Source organism: Podarcis pityusensis (assembly GCF_964106645.2).
Source record: "Podarcis pityusensis genome assembly, chromosome: 2".
Taxonomy (NCBI): Eukaryota; Metazoa; Chordata; class Lepidosauria; order Squamata; family Lacertidae; genus Podarcis; species Podarcis pityusensis.
Window position 1 is genome coordinate 6,310,340 of NC_138029.1, and position 19,971 is coordinate 6,330,310.

General features: G+C 48.8%; 1 protein-coding gene across 3 annotated transcripts in view; it reads left to right on the forward strand.

Annotated features, from left to right (window-relative positions):
• Positions 1 to 19,971, forward strand: part of LOC308470901 (solute carrier family 26 member 10-like) — a 27,838-nt gene continuing 7,867 nt past the window's right edge. Inside the window, exons 1-14 of one of the 3 annotated variants that reach the window (XM_080994555.1) lie at positions 1 to 393; positions 3,019 to 3,129; positions 5,960 to 6,120; positions 6,930 to 7,094; positions 7,967 to 8,119; positions 9,639 to 9,721; positions 9,925 to 10,072; positions 10,550 to 10,663; positions 11,995 to 12,072; positions 14,422 to 14,517; positions 15,278 to 15,384; positions 16,206 to 16,275; positions 17,964 to 18,134; positions 19,809 to 19,848. In XM_080994555.1, the coding sequence (XP_080850681.1) occupies positions 126 to 393; positions 3,019 to 3,129; positions 5,960 to 6,120; positions 6,930 to 7,094; positions 7,967 to 8,119; positions 9,639 to 9,721; positions 9,925 to 10,072; positions 10,550 to 10,663; positions 11,995 to 12,072; positions 14,422 to 14,517; positions 15,278 to 15,384; positions 16,206 to 16,275; positions 17,964 to 18,134; positions 19,809 to 19,848 (1,765 nt within the window). In that variant the 5' untranslated portion in view covers positions 1 to 125. Of the gene's footprint in view, positions 394 to 1,261; positions 1,493 to 3,018; positions 3,130 to 5,959; positions 6,121 to 6,929; positions 7,095 to 7,966; positions 8,120 to 9,638; positions 9,722 to 9,924; positions 10,073 to 10,549; positions 10,664 to 11,994; positions 12,073 to 14,421; positions 14,518 to 15,277; positions 15,385 to 16,205; positions 16,276 to 17,963; positions 18,135 to 19,808; positions 19,849 to 19,971 lie in introns of those variants that run through there. The other 2 variants (XM_080994556.1, XM_080994557.1) reach the window with 2 other exon arrangements.

The following is a 19,971-nucleotide window of genomic DNA, read 5'->3' on the forward strand; positions in this document are numbered from 1 at the left end:
CTACTTCCCAGAGGGAGGAGAATCCCAGCTCCCCAAGCCTTGCGATTGGCCAGAGAAGTCAAGCCCAGCCAGGGATAAAAGGTGACTGTAAGCATCCTGCCTGCTTGCCTGCAGCCCATGTCAACATGAGCAACCTGGCCTTGTACCGTGGCATCTACACTGAGGAGCGCTTCCAGCAGCTTTATGGGACGCCCCCAGAGCCAGAGGGCAGCCTGGCAGGGATGCTGAAGGGCAAGCTGGCCCAGGGGTGCCGCTGCTCCAGGGCTGCAGCCTTGCACTTGCTCCGAAGCAGGCTTCCCATTGCAAGCTGGCTGCCCAAGTACCAGCCTAGGAAGTGGCTCCTGGGGGACGTGGTGGCAGGGCTGACCGTGGGCATTGTGCACATCCCACAAGGTGAGTTTGTGTGTGAGAGAGCGTGTGTAGGGAACGCTGCTGAACTGAACGTCATTGGTGATCCTGGAAGACATAGCACAGCAGCCAGAGGCTGAAGTGAAGCCTCTTCCTTTTCTGCACAGACGTTTGTTGCAGAACATACGGCGGTGGTGGGCATTCTTCCCTTCCAGAAGTATCCAAGGAGATGGGGCGGTGGTAGAGATGAGTCGCTTTGGGAGGGTGCAAACCTGGGCACCATCATCCTTTCTCCTTTCTCTGTCATCTCCCCTTCCCCATGAAAGTCTCCAAGGATTTCTGATCTTTACTGGTGTGGATCCTCCTCCTCCTCCTTCTCCTCTCAAGTCCTACCTAATTTCTTCTCCTCACCTGCAAGATCTTCAAAGATCCTTCACCCTGGAGGTTCTGCTTGCTGACTTGATGCCCCTGCTCTCTATGCAATTGTTAAGCGTTTCTGTTTCCCAAGCTATCCCTAAACCTTCCAGGGGATTTACTCTCAGTGCCCCTTATGCTTTACTCTCAGTCTCCCTTATATTTTTGTCTGCTCCCTTGCACACACACCAGAAGAGTACTGACCTCTTATCCACTTCCTCAAGCCCTCTCCCCGGTTCACATACTTTTAAAAAAATCTGTGACCAGCTTTGCATCTTCCTTGTTTGAACAACAAGTCTTTTGTTTTCTGGTTTTAGTCTGGGATTTCTAAGGCTGCGCAGTCCTGTGCACACTTACCTGGGGAGTGAGCCCCATCCACTGGAGCTGGCTCTGAAGTAAACACGCAAGGGTGGAGGGCTGGCAGCCTGTCTTGCTTCAGGAGCTGTTTCTCACTAATCTCTGAGGCTGTGGCTGTGTGGTGGAATGGCAGGGGGGTGGGAGTCAACTCCTGGATGTCTTTCCGCCCTGGAGGCCCCAGGTTGGACTCATGCCCTGCCTGTCCTTGTTAAGGTGGCGCTTCCCTTTCCTCCAGCGGCAGCCCAGGCGTAAGCAGCTGGGGTTAATGGAGCATGCATCAAGGGGTTTCTGGTCAGGGCTGTTCCTCCTCCAGATTTTGACAGTGGAAAAGAAGGAAGGTACAAAGAGCATTGGAGGGAATGATTTCAAAAATGTACGTAGATTTGTTTGACAGCCTATTTTCTTGCTGAGAGGTGGCATTTTCAAAATTCTATTCCTTCTAAAAATTAATTCTGAGGGGTGGCTGTGTTTGTGTCAAGACCCTGACAACAAAACAGTCACGTGACACCTCAAAGACTTGGCAGATTTATTGTACAGTAGTGCAAAGCTTTTGTGGATTGGAGCCCAGCTCACCAGAGGGATGACATGCAGACATGCTTGTCACTCATGCTGCTGACTAGGAAAGTGAATCCTAGTGCATGAACCCTTCTGGACTGAGCACACGCTATTGAGCATTCATCCCGATTTGTTTGCAAGGGGGTCAGATGATGTTGTGCCATAGCAAGGGTTATCACACACTTTCCAGTTGTTCCTTATTGCAAAAAGTCTGTTCCTTTGGGGGAGTGGGCTTGTTGCACAAAATTTCCTAATCAGCTGTAATTGTGCAGCCTGAGTGGCACTCCCTCAGAATTCCTAATTTCATAAATGTGCTAGCGGCAGTGTGAGATATGGGATTGTTTCTGGACTGGATTTTCGGGTGGGATACAATCACATGCTAGCAAATTCGGGTTGCACAAGTATAGTTGATTGGTGAGAAAATACACTGGAAACAAATCAGAATGGATGCTGATTGTCATCTAATCTCCTGCAGACAAATCAGGATAAAAGCTCAGTAAACAGACCACCTGAAAGCGTGCATTCCCATATCCTTCCTGCAAAGTACTGACAGTCTGGAGGTGCTCTGAGAGGGAGGGTTGGGTTTACATGTTAGTGAGGCAGACACGCATCACATATGCTCAAAGAGAGTTGGACTCTGGGTTCCAACAAACCCTGAGAGGGCCCCTGACCCTTTCAAGGATAAAGGTAAAGGTAAAGGGACCCCTGACCATTAGGTCCAGTCGTGGCCGACTCTGGGGTTGCGGCGCTCATCTCGCTTTACTGGCCAAGGGAGCCGGCGTACAGCTTCCGGGTCATGTGGCCAGCATGACTAAGCCGCTTCTGGAGAACCAGAGCAGCGCACGGAAACTCCGTTTACCTTCCCGCCAGAGCGGTACCTATTTATCTACTTGCACTTTGACGTGCTTTCGAACTGCTAGGTTGGCAGGAGCAGGGACCAAGCAACAGGAGCTCACCCCGTCGCGGGGATTCGAACCGCCGACCTTCTGATCAGCAAGTCCTAGGCTCTGTGGTTTAACCCACAGCGCCACCCGCGTCCCCTTTCAAGGATACCATCCCACTAATTCTGGGGTAGATCCTACATTACTTGAATAGCATCATTACCACTTCCATGTGGCTACTGAGCGGAGGAGCAGGAGCATATGGCACGATCACTTCCCATTGTCAGTTCTAGTGGTTCTTAGGCACCAGTGACATTGTCAGTCCTTCAGCAGGGGAAGCGGGGCCTATCAGTTACAGGCTGTGCTTCCGAAAGTTAGAACTCTTGTCCCAGCCGCTTGTTTACACTTGGGCTCCCAGCCGGTGGGGATTTTGTATAGCTCGTTCTGTTTGTTCTTCCTGCAGGAATGGCCTTTGCTCTGCTCACCTCAGTAGCACCAGTCTATGGGCTCTACACTTCATTCTTCCCTGCCCTGCTGTACATGCTGTTTGGTACGGGGCGCCATGTGTCCACAGGTAAGTGTGCTGTGTGGCTGAGTCAGGATGCAGTCGCCATAGACGGGCACCTGGGGCACTGCTCTTGGGCTCCACGGCTTAACGTCCTCCGGGCAGATCTATTATTATTATTGTGATTTCTTTATATAATTTATGAGCCCTGACCCTATGAACTATCTTGAAGTGATTTCACAATACAGTAAATATATACATATATCCATACATTAAAAAGTTAAAGCAATTGCATATATAAAAACAAATTGAAACCTAGTTCAGATAACATTTGAGATAAAGTTCAGATAACATTTGAGATAAAGCCTTGTTGAAAGAGGAAAGGCAGACACAAAAAAGGCAACCAAGATTGCAGTTATATCTGCACCAGTATAATACTACTGATACTAATACTATAAATAATGGATTATATACAATGTTAGTCATACTCAGAGTAGACTCATTCAAATTAATGGACACAGTTAAACTAGGCCCATGCATTCCAATGGGTCTGCTCTGAGTAGAACTTTGCTGAATACAATTAAATGTGCTTCAGATTTAAAGAAGTGGCCAAGCCAAATAAGGAGAGGAAGAAGGCTAAGGACAGGATAACTTGAGGAAATAATTTCTGCCCTGTCTGATTTCTCTCTCTGTGTATGAAAATGTGCATGTGTGCACTATAATATATTACACACATAACAAACCCATACATGCCGGTTTCCAAGATCCTGTCACACAATGCAGTGGTTATGCAGATGAAGAGAGGGCCAGCCCTGCTTCTTAACAACTGGGGCTGCCAGGGTGGCATCCCTGAAGGCAAAGCGGGTTCTCCTTCATGGAGAGCACGTGTTGCGGTGGGGGCCGCCAGAACACTCCAAAGTTGGGGGGCGGGCTAATTGATCGTTGGCCACTGATGCGATTGGGGCTTCCCTTGTTGTTGGGAAGAAGTTAATGTTGCCATTTATTGATTGACAGCCAGAAATAGTAAAACTCCTTGCACGAGGCTAGGGCTTCCTCTTTTCGCCCGTGCATCGAATTGCCCGTCCCTCCCTCCCTAGAATAGGGTTGTTCGCTTTGACCTTGCTATGCCTGTCATGGGGTCGTCTGCTTTGGAGCGGAGGCCTGGTAGGAATTTTGTCCATCTGGCTGATTGGCTGGGGCCATTTGGTTTTTGCCTACTGCGTAGCAAATCGTCACAACTTGTAAGGTTCGCGGTTAGGCATTGGTTTATGGTTTGGTTGGTTGAGGGGCATGGATTGGCTGTGCCTGCCCCTCTAATGCTGCTGCTGCAAAGGATTCCGTTAAAGGAATTGGGAGCTAACTCTTGCTTGTCCACTCTGTCAAGGGGGCTCGGGCCATAGCAATGAGCTCCTGGTTGCATTTGGGGTGAGGGCAGGTTCCCTGCTCCGCGTAACCCCCAAGTGTATTCCCCCATTCTGACTTTCGCATCGTGCGGAATGTCAGTCTGTCCCCCATGGTGGGGGCAGATAGTCGCAACCAATGCCTACGCAACCACTCATAAATTTGTATTTTAATAAAGTTGTGGCCAAAATTATGCCAAAAATCTTAAACAAAAACTTCTGTGTGATGTGTGAGTTATTGGGGTGGACCTGGGGACCTTGACACGCAACGTTTTACTGTCTCCGCTCCAGTATAAGTGAATGGTCACTATTCACTTTTGCAAAGGAAAATAAATGTGCTGCCTTTGGAGATCTTGTGGTAGTGAGGACAAAACTTCACCCTTGATTCTTGGACCAGTCCTCTCTCACATCAATCCTGTAGAGTAGCTTTCATCAACTTGCCCTCCAGATATACAATTCCTTTTCATCACACATGCACACACTTCCAGGCCACCTGTTATGACAGTGGCTGCATTGCTTGTTCATAATAGTGGTAGTACATTTAAATTGGGCAATTTATAAATATGAATTTATAAATAATGAATTTCAAATGTTCCAGATATACACCCATATTTTTCCGTCTATAAGACATCCCTATGTATAAGATGCCCCTTATTTTTGGGGACTTGGATTTAAGAAAATGGGGGGGGGGATCTATCTGTATATAAGATGCCCCCCAATTTTGGACACTGTTTTTTAGGGAAAAAAACCTAGTCTTATACATGGAAAAAAACGGTATATTCTGCAGCATTTGAAATGTAAGAATCCCCCTCAAGCTGTGTTTGCTCTTAAATCTCACATAGTGGTGCACTGGACTGAAAATTGAGTTTGACTCTACTAGCATGCCACGTGGGCGGGGGGGGGGGGGAGAGATCCTTCCACTGCCATAAAGCTTACTGTGTGGTCTTTGTCATTGTTTGTCAACCTATTCTGTTCCACCCATCCAAGACCTGAAGGCTGCAAATGGAGATTTTTCAGCTTTCTGAATGTAGAGAGAGATCCAGTGTATTGTTCAGGTGGAAAGTAGGAATGGGTGGCTCTGCTGCTGCCAGGATCATGAATGAATGCCACAATGCCATGTAACTGAGGTTGCTATTTTTGGGTGGGATTCAGTTACATACTGGCAGTTATAACTGATTTGGAAGTATTTGTGCAACAAACCTGCTTCCACAAAAGAGCAGGCGATGGGAAATGCACTGCGATAACACTTGCTTTGATGCAATGGCATCCAACTGCCCCGTGAACAAATCAGAATGAATGCTCACTAAGTAGCCAATGTTGTCCAGCCTCCCTGCAAACAAATCAGGATGAATGCTGAATAAACAGGACACCTGGAAGCACCCCCAGTATACTGCTGAGGGGAAAATAGGAATGGGTGGTCCTGAGTGCCATGGTGTCATTCTCGCCCAGGATGGGACATGCAGAGATTTCATTCGTTCCTCTCTTCCTGCTCTCCAAAGGCACCTTTGCTGTGGTCAGTCTGATGACGGGCTCCGTGGTGGAGCGTTTGGTTCCTGAGCCCCTGCAGTCCAATGGCACTATCCCTGCAGAAGCAGCTTTGATGGAGGCGCAGCGCATTGGTGTGGCGGCCGCTATGGCCTTCCTTGTAGGGCTGCTCATGGTGAGTCAAAGGGAGATGCTGGGGCAAAAGGGCTCCTTTGGGAAGGCTGAGCACATCACAAAGGGGCCAGAGCCTTGGAACAGTGCTATGGCTGTTGTCCTGGGAGGATTCTTGGGCTGCCCATGGCTAATAAGAAGGGCTGATAAACTAGGGGTTGATGAACATGGAGGCTTCAGTCTTAGCTATAGAATCATAGAATTGTAGAGGTGGAAGCGACCCTGAGGGTCATCCAGTCCAAACCTCTGCAATGCAGGAACCCTTTGCCCAATGTGGGGCTCAAACCCACGATCCTGAGATTAAGAGTCTCCTGCTCTCCTGACTGAGCTATCCCAGCTCTCTTGGCTAATAGCTATTCTTATATCTCTCCTTCAGCAAGCTCACTTGATCCCCGCCCCACCGAAACCCTTTAAAATCCTTTTTAAAAATCCAGTATTTGTCTAATCCCTTTGAAGAGCCATCTGTTCTAAAGTCCATCACCACCTCTTGTGGCAATGAATTCCATGCTAATTGTTTATTGTGCTGAGAACAATTTTCTTTTGTCTGTGTTGTGCTCCTGATGGCACCATGTTATATGGCCTCTGGAAAGCTTACTTGGCAGCTCCTCTGGCTTTTGAGATTTTGGTAGGCCTAGCCCACACATTTTCTGGCATACTTCCACAATGATAAGGACTAGAAACTTGCTTTCTTAAAAGAATGAAAGCTGAGGGCGCTCGCTTCTGCACCCAGCATCACAATCTGTGTTTATTCTGCCTGTCTCAGCAGACACACAATTCACGCAGCTACTGCTGCCACCTTCCCCTCTTCCCCAGACAGGGATGTTTACGCTTCACCTGGGCTTCCTTTCCACCTACCTCTCGGAGCCTGTCGTCAAGGCCTTTACCTGTGGTGCTGCTTTGCATGTGGTCGTGTCTCAACTCCAGAGCCTCCTAGGCTTGCCATTACCACGTCCCACTGGCTGCTTCGCCATCTTCAAGGTATGTGGATCCACATTCAGGGGGTGGGGGGTGGGGGTGCAGACATCTCTGCTTATGAAGCCACCAGAAATGTAAATGCAGGAATTCTCATTCCTAGACACCTGCTCCTGGATGCAATCCATAAGATATTTTGTTCCCCTGAGCTAATATGAGTGTCCTTGTTTTCTTCACTCTCTCTCACTCCATGGTGCTTTCAGCAGTTTGAGTGGGGCAAAGGGGGCGCTGCCCCACCAACCTCAGCCTGGCTTCAGCCAGCTCCTCACTTACCTGCCTTCTTGCAACCATTCTAGAGTGTGTCACTGGCTGCCAGTTTAGTTCCAGTGCTGCCCTTGCAGAGGGAGGAGAAGACTGGGGACAAAGCTAGAATTAGTTGACTTATGGTTGGCCACTGTGAGGACAGAATGCTGGACTAGAGGGACAATTGGTCTCATGAGGCAAGGTGAGGTGACCAGGCAGCAGAATCCACAGGGCCAGCAGATCCCAATATAGATATTTATTCCCCCCTTTTTCTGATGTAGATCTTCCCTCACCTCTTCTTCCCTGGTGGGGAGACAGGCATTGTTTTGTGGTTCACCTCAGGGGCCAAAATACCTTGGGCCAGCCCTGATTTTGACCTACATTATTGTGGCTTTGTCACTGTCTCTGGCTCCACCTGCTGTTGGTCTTCCTGCCACTGGCCCTGCCAATTCCACCAGTGGTTTGCTGAAATAGGCTGCCGATGGGTTTTGATAGCTGCTAGAAGGTTCCAATAAGCCTAGCTGCTTCCTCCTCGCAGGCTGCTAAAAGCATTCCAGTCCACCCCTCGGACAGAAGACCTGGCTGCCCTTTGTGAATGCCACGCCAGATGTCCGTGTTTCTGCATTTCCCCCTAGACACTGGCATCTGTTGCGGAAGCCTTGCCCTTAAGCAACACAGCGGAACTGCTCATCTCAGGCTTCTGCTTGGCTGTGTTGGTGCCCATCAAAGAGATCAACAACCGCTACAGGAGTCGGCTGTGGGTCCCCATCCCGGGAGAGATCATCATGGTACGTCAAGGCTGTCTTCTGTCCTACAGACAGCTGGTGACTCCCTGCAAAGGAAAGTCACATTTTAACACTTACAAAGAATGTAAATCCAGCTAATTTGCTCATACTTCCTTTGTGTATTTCTTCTTCCAAGTCTGAGGTCATCAAAAGATTTGGATGGGTGGGTAGAGCAGGGATTGAAGAGTGGTGAAGAATAAAGTGTAGGCATGGAAAGGCATGGATGCTGGAGATAGGTGGGGGGGGGAGATATAATTGGGGGGGGCAGGAGCTGAGCAGGGCACTGTGGATGAAGGACTAAATTAGATCTGTCATTAAATGCATATTTTAATTCAACATGCACATTTTTTAAAAGAAAATACAAATAGTAGTCAATGGAAGAGGTGACCGATAATTATTCAGATTGTAGCCAGCGAGTTCAAATCTTTCATTCTATTCTGTGGTGCTGAAGAAAATACTTCTTCATAGTGATTATATGCTTTGGGAGAAAATTTCCATCAGGACCACAGCAGAAGAGGATAGGCTTAAACAGGCCTTCCCCACCTGCTGCAATCCATGGTAATTATCCCCACCCCAGCTGTAGATATTTGAATTTAAGCAAACAAAACAAAATATGTAGGAAGATGCTCTTTAGCATCCTGTTTAGTTTTGCCCTAATTCTGTGGCCCTTGGAATGACTCTTCAGAATCATTTTTATACTTTTGGTGGTCATTGCCAGTGTATTCAAAAGCTTTTTTTTCACAGCCATGAGGGCTAAAAACTTGGTTTTTAATTGACAGAGGAGGTTTTCACAATGCATCATTCTGTCAGACAGTAGTTGTCTTGCAATAAATAAGGAACCACACAGAGTCAAAATGCAGAGTCATAGATTCACAGTAAAGGCAGAAAAACTTTACTGAGGCAAACAAACAAACTTTATTAAAGCACTGTGCAAGCGAAAGTGAGCAAAGTAAGTCAAAGTTACATAGTCAAAACAATATTTGCATAAGAAGTGAACCTGCTAGAATTTTCCAGCACTTTCCTGCTTCTGCTCTCAAAGACCTTAGTCACTATGACACATTCTGATATTAAATACGGTACCATGTTACTTGCTTGTGCAACACATTGAGTTACAAAATATGCAAAACCTGGGCCAATGTAGTTCAGTCAGATAGCTAAAAAGGGATTTCAGCATACATGTTCCAAACTGGCCTGACCTTCTGTTTTCTTACCTGTACCAGGATAATAATCCCATGACTAGTCCTAACCCCGCTGGGTATAGAAAATCCCCCCTTGCTAATTCACTCAGACCTTAATTCTTGCAATATTTGGAGACTTTTGACAAACGTGAGATGTCCCTTCACAGTGAAGTATATCTGAAATACATGAGGATACACTTTGTGGGGATTTAATATTTGGAGCACCTAGCGGGACAGCGGCCATAGCAGAAGTTCTTAAAGGCAAATGAGGAGGTTGTTTTTAAAAGCCACACAGCTTACAGGCCTTTGGACTGACGCTGGGTCTGTCTGTCATTTTTTGGCAGGTACTGCTGGCTACTGGGATCTGTTTTGCTTCCTCCCTAAACACTCACTATAAGGTGCAAGTTGTTGGACACCTCCCAGCAGGGTAAGACCCCCTTTCTCTCTCTCTCTGTCCTCCCCATTCTCTATGCCGGCTGAGGGTCAAGTCACCACTGCCCTGTTGGCATGGCAGCAGAAGTGCGGCTTCCAAACTCGGCCTGACCCTGGTTGTTGGGGAAGGGCAGGGCAGGGCATGGTCTCTGTCCCCGGGGCACACGGTGACTCCCATTCCCCCATTCTTTCATGCAGGTTCCCACAGCCCCAGCTCCCAGCCCTGCATCTGCTGCCCCAACTGCTGGGTGACACGGTGGCCCTCACTTTTGTGGCCTACGCCATCTCGGTGTCATTGGCCATGATCTACGCTGAGAAGCACCACTATGCCATTGACCCCAACCAGGTGTGTGTCCAGCCTGGAGAGCTCAGGGTCCCCTCAGGGTGGGGAGGCAGAACCTGGACACGTTCAGTCATGGATACTGTTCCCTTTGCTTGCCAAGCCGCCAGACTCCCTAGCGCCTCCTGTTGCGTGGAAACAGAGTGCTGGGTTAGATGGGCCTTTGGGTCTGATCCAGAAGGGCCTTCTTATGTTCCTGTGACCCTCCAGCTTAAAAATTGTCTTTGTTTGTAGTGGAGACTCAGCTTGAGAGTTCTTCATTTCTTGCTGGAGGCCAGGGATAATGAACCCCTGGTCTTCCAGATGAACTACAGCACCTATCATCCCTGACCATTGACTGTGCTGATAGGAGTAGGAGTCCCAACAACATTTGGGGAGCCACTGGTTCCCTATCCCTGCTCTGGATACACCCGCCCACTGCTTGCTTCAAGTTCAGCCGGCTAAGACCCTGCTCTCACTTTGCCTTCCTCTGCCCCCCTACAGGAACTGCTGGCTCATGGCCTCTCAAACCTGGTCTCCTCCCTGTTCACCTGTTTCCCCAGTTCAGCCACGCTGGCTACAACCAACATCTTGGAAAGTGCTGGTGGACGCACACAGGTATAAGGCTGATGTTTTGGGAGCGCTTTGGAGAGAGGTGGAGAACCTACGCTCCTCTGGATGGACTCCAGCTCCCATCATCTCTGACCATTGGCCATGCTGGTTAGGGCAGATGGAAGTTCACCAGCATCTAGAGAGTCACAGGATCCCCATCCTTGGGCTACAAACGGACTTTCTTACCACCATCCCACTACATTTACATTTGTTGCTTGGAAATGGCAGGGGGCAAAGGGCTGGCTTCTCTAGAAAGAAAAGTGGAAGGCAAGACTGTTTCCAGCAACAGTGGGAAGGATAGGGTTAGCCCAGTTGCTGGTTCCAAAGCATTGTCAGCCACAGTGGTCCATTGGGATGAAAGCACCCTTTTTCCCTGATAGGGCTCCTTTGCCTTTTATAACTACACAGCAAGCAGATATGGATTTGCCTGCTGCTAAATGAGACTTTTCCAGACTAAATAATAGTAACATATGCTCCAACATTTCTCCGATGAAAATAGGGGCGTCCTATTCAATGAGGAGGAGGAGGAAGATAACTATTATTTATACCCCACCAATCTGACTGGGCAACTTCCAACTTATATAAAAACATAATAAAATATTAAACATTTTTTTTTAAAAAAACTTCCTTATATAGAGCTAGCTTCAGATGTCTACTAAAAGTTTTATAGTTTCTTATCTCCTGGGCTTGGGGATTGCATAACTCCATACCCTCCAACATTTCTCCAATGAAAACAGGGACATCCTAAGGAAAAGCAGAACATTCTGGGATCAAATCAGAAACCAGGACGGCTTCTGCAAATCTAGGACTGTCCCTGGAAAATAGGGACACTTGGAGGGTCTGTAATCATTAACAAATGTATTTTGTGAGCTGGAGGTTTAAACTAGGATAAAGTGTGCATAAAAATGCACACATTAGTGAAAATGGTGTATGAAATGCAATATATAAGGGGAAATTGTGTTGCAAAATTGTGTGTATTAGGCAAAATTGCATACAAAATCATGTATATCAGAAGAAATCGCATGAAAATTTTGGTGAATTTTCATGAAGACTTTTTTTTTTAAATTGCAAACAGATGTGGAAATTTAGAGAACTGAACTTAAATGGGGAATTCCTATTCATTATGCTCATGTATCCAAGGCTCACCTGGGTAGCTGGAGGTCCACTCCAGTGCTCATCATTATGGGGAATACAGGTGTTTATTTGGTACCACTGGTGTTTTCTACTTTACTGGCGTTGTGCTATACTAAGGCAGAACAATGTCCCTTGGTTGCCAGGGGACTTTAATGTCCCTTCCGTTATCTTGGCTGCAACTAACCAGCCTTCCTTGCCCACAGCTCTCTGGCCTCTTCACCAGTGCTGTTGTCCTGGTGGTCTTGCTATGGATTGGACCTCTCTTCTACTACTTACCGAAGGTGAGCTAGTTGATACTACCGTATTTTTCGCACCATAGGGCGCACCGGACCATAGGGCGCACCCAGTTTTTAGGGGGGGAAATCAAGGAAAAAAATATTTTCCCCCCCAGCCCCAAAGAGCAGCGTACAGGCTGCACACAACCTCTCCCTGCCAGAGGGGTTGCGCGCAGCTATGGAACAAGCCAAGGCAGCGAGCGGGATGGATCTCGCTTGCTGTTTTGGCTTCCTCTTTAGCCCCGTGCAGCCTCTACCTCCTGGGAGAGGCTGCGTGAGGCTAAAGAATCCATAGCCCCGTGCAGCCTCTCCTTGCCGAAGGGGTTGCGCACAGCTATGGAAGAAGGCAAGGCAGCGAGCGGGATGGATCCCGCTAGCTGTTTTGGCTTCCCCTTTAGCCCCGTGCAGCCTCTCCTTGCCGGGAGACACTGCGCAGGGCTAAAGAAGCCATAGCCCCGTGCAGCCTCTCCCTGCCGGAGGGGTTGTGCGCGGCTATGGCACAAGCCTGCATTCACTCCATAGGATGCACACACATTCCCCCTCAATTTTTGGAGGGGAAAAACTGCGTCCAATAGAGCGAAAAATACGGTATGTGTTGGGGGAAGGATAGGGGTTTATTCTAAGGGTAGCTCGTTATGCTCAGCCAACCCTGATACAAAATTAAGTCATGTGCTCTAGGCATCATTGATATATCTTGGTACCATATTTTACACAAATTCTGGGTCCCCTGGGCATCTTCATTTACTTGCTGTTAGCACAAAGGCTTGACTCACATGCCATATATTATAAGCACATCTCCCGTCAAACAATCCGGGGAACTGTATTTAAAGGGTGCTGGGAATTGTAGTTCTGTGAGAGGTAAACTACATTTCCCAGCTGTATTGTTTTGTTTGGTGTTCGGAGGAGACATGCTTTAGACGTACGGTGTGTGCAGTCATACACTCTTGCTACACATTTTGTTTCCATGCCAGCTGTTCAGCCTGGAATTTACCTCCTTAGTTTTTATAGACAATCTGGTGGCTATAAGTCCTTGTTGCCAACCCATTTCTTCCCACTGATCTCTGCAAAATGGTAATGTACACTTGCAGCACCAGCCTGCCCAATGTGGACTAAGAGCATGCTATGGAAACTGTTCAATGCTATTTGGCCTGTACAGTGGACATTTGGGTTGCAAACGTGATCTGTGCAGGATGCACGTTTGAAATCTGCAGCATTTGCAACCCACAGCGGCACGTCTGCGTACGCGGGGGTTGCGATTCAGCACTTCTGCGCATGTGCAAAGCATGATTTAGCGCTTCTGTGCATGCACGACTGCCGAAACCCGAAAGTAACCCGTTCTGGTACTTCCGGGTTTCGGTGTCTCTGTAACCTGAAAAAATGCAACCTGAAGCGTCTGAAACCCGAGGTATGACTGTAATGAGAAACTTCTTCCCTGCACCTTCTGCCTCCTGTTCTGTGTGACTGCTCCTTAACTGTTTTATCAGTTCTTGGTGAGCTAAAACTATTTCACAATAAAAACATAAGAAAGGAAACATAAGATAGGAAACTGGTAATTAAAGCTCTCCCCCCCCCCCCAGCAAAGGGAACAGGAATTAGGACTTTATTTTTTAAACAGTCAAATGTTATGTAAATGTCATTAATTAAATTATTATATATACCGTATTTTTCGCCCCAAATGGCACACCGGCCCATAGGGCGCACCTAGTTTTTTGGGGGGGGAAATAAAAAAAAAAAATTTATTTCCCCCCCAGGCGTGGGGCTGGGGCAGGGGAAGCCTGAGCTTCCCCCGACCCCAGCCCCCAGAACAGGCTGCTATCCGCAAGCCGTGGGAAGCCCGAAGCCTGGGGGGCGCTGAGCTCAGCGCCCCCCAGGCTTCTGGGTGCAGGCAGCTGTCCACAAGAGGTGGGAGAGCTGTGCGACTTCGCGCAGCTCTCCCACGGCTTGCGGATAGCTTCCTGAAGCATGGAGAGCAAGAGGGGTCGGTGTGCACCGACCCCTCTCGCTCTACAGGCTTCAGCGAAAGCCTGCATTCGCCCCATAGGACGTACACACATTTCACCTTCATTTTTGGAGGGGGAAAAGTGCGTCCTAAAGGGCAAAAAATACGGTACTGAAGGACCAGTTAAGGAGGTCAGCAGTGCTGCATCCCTCCTGAACAGCAAGCAGGCCCAGGGTAGGAGGAGAAAGCTTCTAATGAAAGTTGTAACGGGGCTTTACTGAACTGAATTTTAATTCTGTTTTGAACTGATCACAGAAAAACAGTGCCTCAGTGGTGTTCAAGAGCCGTGGTATGGAAGTGGGACAGTGTGTTAAAGAGGCCCCTCATTTCACGCCTCTTCTCTCTCTAATGTCTAGGCTGTCCTGGCCTGCATCAATGTCACCAGCCTTCGGCAGATGTTTCTGCAGTTCCAGGACCTGCCCGAGCTGTGGAGGATCAGCCCCATTGACTTCGTAAGCCATGACAGCATCTGAGAATGGACCAGTTTCTAATCTAGCAGTTGGAAATTAAGAACTGAATATGTTCCTCCCCTATCAAAAATGTTTACATTGCTACCAGGCTTTTGCAATTGGAGTGGCTAGGTCCACAGTTCTCAGTAATGGCCTATAGTAGGGATGAAGAATCTTTCTTTCTCCTCCACCCATATTTTGTTGAACTACAACTCCCATCATCCCTGACCATTGGTCATACAGACTGGGGCTGATGGGAGTTGAAGTCCAGCAACATCTGGAGGGCCACAGGTTAGTCACCCCGTCATATTGGCAGAGCCTGTGGCCCCCATCATGCCAAACAGCCATGGCACTGGGGAGCATAATCTGAAGGCCATACGAGCCTGTCTGTTACCTCTCACAGTGAACTGGTGTGAAACTGCCTTGTGAAAGGGTCCAGTCCTTAGCCATTGTAGCTCCAGTTTTCTGAGAGGTCCTCCTGGCCTACTGTAATAGTTCCTTGCATTAGGCCAGTTTCCACCCAGACTTCACCAAGCCTGCCAGAAGAGTGTGCTTATGTGAATCAGACCTGAGTCAGCAGAGGGCAAGAGGGGAGGCTGAGCCAGTGAAGGACTGAACAGCAGGAGTTCCACGCTAAGTGACAAAGCTGGTAGTCAAAGCTGAGCAGTGCTGGTTGCGCCTCAGATCTGTATCCTCAGGTGCTCAGCTGCTCTCCTCTCAGGATTCCTTGTGATTCTATCCCACCCTTTCTCATCCATTGCAGACGTTGTGGGTGGTCACGTGGCTTTCTGTGGTTGTGCTCAACGTGGACCTTGGCTTGGCGGTGGGAGTTGTATTCTCCATGATGACTGTTGTTTGCCGCACACAGAGGTATTTGCTTGCCTGTCCTCTTCCTCTACTTTCTCCTCTTGTCGACTGTTAGATCACGCCCAGCTGCTAGGATTAGGTCCCCTAGTTGGGATTGTGGGGGGAGCCTGCAAGGCTATAAGATTAGGGGGAGGAGCTTCTTTCTGTTGAGGGCTGCATTGCTAGTGGTGGGCAGATTTCATACCATTCCTGCCCCCTCACTTGCTACCCCATCTCTCCCTCTCCACATCTCTCTGCTGGGGGCCACATGGGGAAGGGCTATGGCTCAGTGATAGGGCATCTTCTTTGCATGCAAAAGGTCCCAGATTCAGTCCTCAGCATCTTCAGGTAGGACAGGGAAATACTTCCTATCTGACACCCTGGAGAGCTTCTGCAAGCCATTGTAGGCCAGGATGAGGAGCCTTCGATCCGCCAGATGTTGCTGAACTACAACTCCCATCATCCCTTGCCATCTGCAGCTGATAGGAACTGCAGTTCGTCCACATCTGAAGTGCCTGAGATTCCTCACCCATAGTGTAGACTTCTGAGCTAGTGTTGTCCCTCCCAGAAACTGGAGCAGTACTAGCGCGGAGGGGGAACTGCAATGTGGGCTTCTGCCACGTGGCCTGAGGCTCCTCACATTATCCTGGTGGTGCACGACTGAGCCGTGTCACAGCAGCTCCCATGCAGCAAAGGTCCCACGAGAAGGAGCCTGCGCTGGGGGCTGAGAGGGAGCCTATGGTTCCCTACAACCTTCCGCCTCCAACCATGTTTGCTGTATGTTGGAGGATCTGTGTCCAGATAATTGCCCATTTGCCCTTCATGTCGCTTTGTCATTCTTACAGGGCTGAGTGCTCAGTTCTGGGCAGGGCAGGGGACACAGAGATCTACAAGCCTGTCAAGTACAACAGCAAGGTAAGAGTCGTGAGGATCAAGAGGGAGCAAACAAACATAGGAACACACGCCACGTGCATGTCTGAAGCTGCAGCCCCAAAGCACCCACTGCAGGGAGCATGAATCTCAGGATTGAGATTGGTGGGGCGACTCCAGTGCCCAAGGGGGCCCAGTCCACACTAGTTGAACACACACATGCTAATCTCTTGATAGGCTATTTATAGCACAGGTGGGGCACCTCCAGAGGCAGCAGAACTACAACTCCTCTCATCCCTGAGCATAGGCCATGCTGGCTTGGGGTGAAGGGAGCTGAAGTCCAGCAATATCAGAAGGCTTCCCACCCAGGCTTTTGAAGGATCAGAACCTGCAGGTGGGTGTGAGGTGAGGACTCATCCCACTGCTTCCCCTGGAAAACCTGATTACTGTTAAATCAAAACAAACATCACTCATTTATTCCGCCGACTGAATTCAGCAGTAAACAGCAGATTTTCCCGGGGAAAGTGATGGGACAAATGAAAGCTCCAGACAAGAGGGAAACCTCTTGGACCCATGGTTTCTAGGCACAGGACAAGCAGAAGTGCGTGCGAGTTCTGAGTTTTCAGTGTTGTAGAATGGAAATTAGCCACACTGCAGAAGATGGCAATTATCCCAGGAGGATGCGGAAGGTAGCAAATGTAGCAGATGTTCCTAGGAGAGGGAGCAAGCCTCACTGTACTCAAGGGGGCCTGCCTTTGAGGTGAGATGTGTAGGGATGTGGTGGCAACTTAGGCTGTCATTCAAACCCCACTACCTGTGCATAAGCCCCATTGAATTCAGTATTTTTTGCACCATAACACTCACTTTTTTCCTCCTAAAAAGTAAGGGGAAATGTCTGTGCGTGTTATGGAGGGAATGCCTACGGGTGGCATGCCTACGGATTTTCCTCCTCTAAAAACTACGTGCGTGTTATGGTCGGGTGCGTGTTATAGAGCGAAAAATACGGTACTTCTAAGTAGGCGGGGTTAGGTCTGTGGTTTAATAAGGATCAGAAATATTTATTACAACCATTTGTGCCCCACTTTTCACCCCTTTCAGGGAACAAATCCTTCCTAGGATTAAACAATATTAAAATACATTTTTAAAACACACTATGAACATTATCAACATATAAAAAGCCACCAGGATCCTTCCCACAACTAGTCTCCAAATGAATGGCCCTGTGGCAAGGTAGTCCTGCAGTAGCAGCCCCTGGTGTCTTCTTTGCCAGGTTCCCTCTTTCTACTGGGATCCTTCCCAGAGTTTGTGGTTGATCACTCTGGTAGGGGGTGGGGGTCACTGGAGCAGGCAAAGAGACACCAAAATTCAGCGCACACACACCCCTGCCTCTTGCCTTCCATTCTACATCATTCCTAGTGAGAGGGACATGGCTTGGGCAGAGACCATGGAGGCTCCATGCCCTAATTTCACCTCTGCTGTTGCTTGTCTGAATGGAGGTGTGCCTATCCATGTGGGTGTATAAATCTCTGTTTGCCTTACATTGCCTTTGTCCACAAAGGAAGGCAGCCCTTGGGCTGAAAGAGGTTCATCACCTCTGCTTCAGCCAAAAATTTGAAAGATGATGGGGTTCGTATATTCATTTTAGGATGGGGTTAATTTTATTAACTTGGCCACCCTAGCCAGGCACAGTGATGCATCTGTACCCCATTTATCCACCCATCCCTGCTTCTTAGTGCTTTGAGATCCCAGGTGTGAAGATTATAAGCTACCAGGCTCCCATCTACTATGGGAACCGCAGCTTCTTCCGCGACACTCTGAGCCAACTTGTGGGACTAAACCAAGAAGGGGAGAAGCACGAGGACCAAGCTCCAGGCATCGAGCTCAAGATGGACATCAGCACTGTGGTAATGTGGCAACCCAGGGTGGGAGGGGGGCAGAAAAGATGGAGGGAAGTAGAGTGGAAAATTGGGAGTGGAATTCAGAATTAGCCAAGAATTAGTGCCTAAGCTTGCTTGCATTTTTCCTCTTCCTTTTGTGTGGAGACTGGTCAACTGTGAGCCTGAAGGCAGGGACATCTTCTCACTGATATTCATAAGTGTCAGGGGTTCAGGAGCAGAGGCAAGGGCAAGGGAGGAAACAGAGAGCGAGGGAGAGGAGGCAGAAGAAAAGATGAGTGATGACGACGACCCGAGATCTCCGAGTCTTTCCAGTGAATCAGAAGATTCACAGAAAGGAGCACCAGTGGCCAGGGCAAGGGGGGAGCCTAGGGGGACACCCCAGGAAGATAGAGCCAGAGGGGACTCAGAGGGGAGCAGTTGGAAATCAGGACCAGCGTCACCGCCAGAGAGCAGGGAAGAGGAAGGGCGCCAGGGATCAAGTGCTGGCAGCTCACAACAGGGGGGAGGGCACGAGTCAGGAGTGGCCACACCTCCATCGGGGAGCGAAGAAACGGTCAGACGGAAGGTGGAAGGTTGGGCGCGCGTGCCAAGTTCAAATGCACAGGAAGGTGGCGCAGTAGGCAGCCCGGAAAGGGAGCCAGGTCCTAAAGCCCGCCGAAAGGAGGGAGAAGAGTCAGGGGGGTCAGCGTCAGCGTCAGAGGAATCCCGGAAGGAAGAGACCCCGGGGGGCAGAGGGACCCAGAGAAGAACAGTCAGGCGGAAAAGGTGGAGCAAGGCTAGGATATTAAGTTGGTGTACAAGGGGCGGAGACTCAGATGGGGCTTCGCCGATCTAACCATGAGACGTAGAGTTGCACGCAGCAGCTTGAGAATGGAAACTGTAACTCAATAAAGACTTTTATTTAATGATCGCTGGCTAGCGTGATCCTCTGTGAGCTAGGATCTGGAAGCAGCTCTGACAATAAGCCACTCTGGGAACGCTTTCTCAGCTGAAGAGCAGGATAAAAATATTAGTCATAAATAACAGAATCAAGTTAACACAATTCTTGCTAGTCAGAGTGGGAGCCAATGGAGTTGGCCTCCATCCGTCTTGGGAGATAATGGAGGAGTGTGCCTTTGGGGGAGAACTCAGACTGCTGTAAGGCTGAAGCACCTGCTGTGGCTGTAGAGACTGATACAGGATAAACATGTTTTGTTGCAGCTGGGGCAGATGAAGGCGTCCATTGATGCACCATGGTGTTTCTTCTCTCTGCGCTTCTCTCAGCGGTCATTCCTCCCCTGGCCACTGCTATATCTCCATGACCTGTCTCCAGGCACTGTGGTCATCTGCAAGGGACTCCCACAGGATGGGGCTGATGTTACCAGCCTTCATGCCACGTTTGCAGACATCTTTGTAACCCAGAGTTGGCCGCCAACAGGCCTAGTGCCTGAAGCCAGCTCCCTGTAGAGCACATCCTTGGAAGACAATTCTGTACTAGATACAGACCATTTGATTCAGTAGAAGCAAAGAACTAAGCAAGTCCTGTTGAGCCACGGACCAAACTAGGTTTTGCTCTAAAGCAGAGGTTTTAAAATAAATATAAATTAAATGAACAAACCCAAGGCTGGAGATGTTTTCACTTTGTCTGGAGTTTAAATTCTTCTCACCTAAGTGGAGATTAACTGTTGTTTTTCTTCCTAGGAGAGCAATGTCTCTGTCCTGGACAAAAAGCCTGGCTCAGGTAAGCAAAGGGCAATTGCCTTCCAGTTCCTGGTAAATCTTGCTTAGTCAACATGCATTTTGAACTCTGCAAAGTGGAAAGCTGCTTAACTGCCCCTTTCCTGTATTCTGCTGAGGATAATGA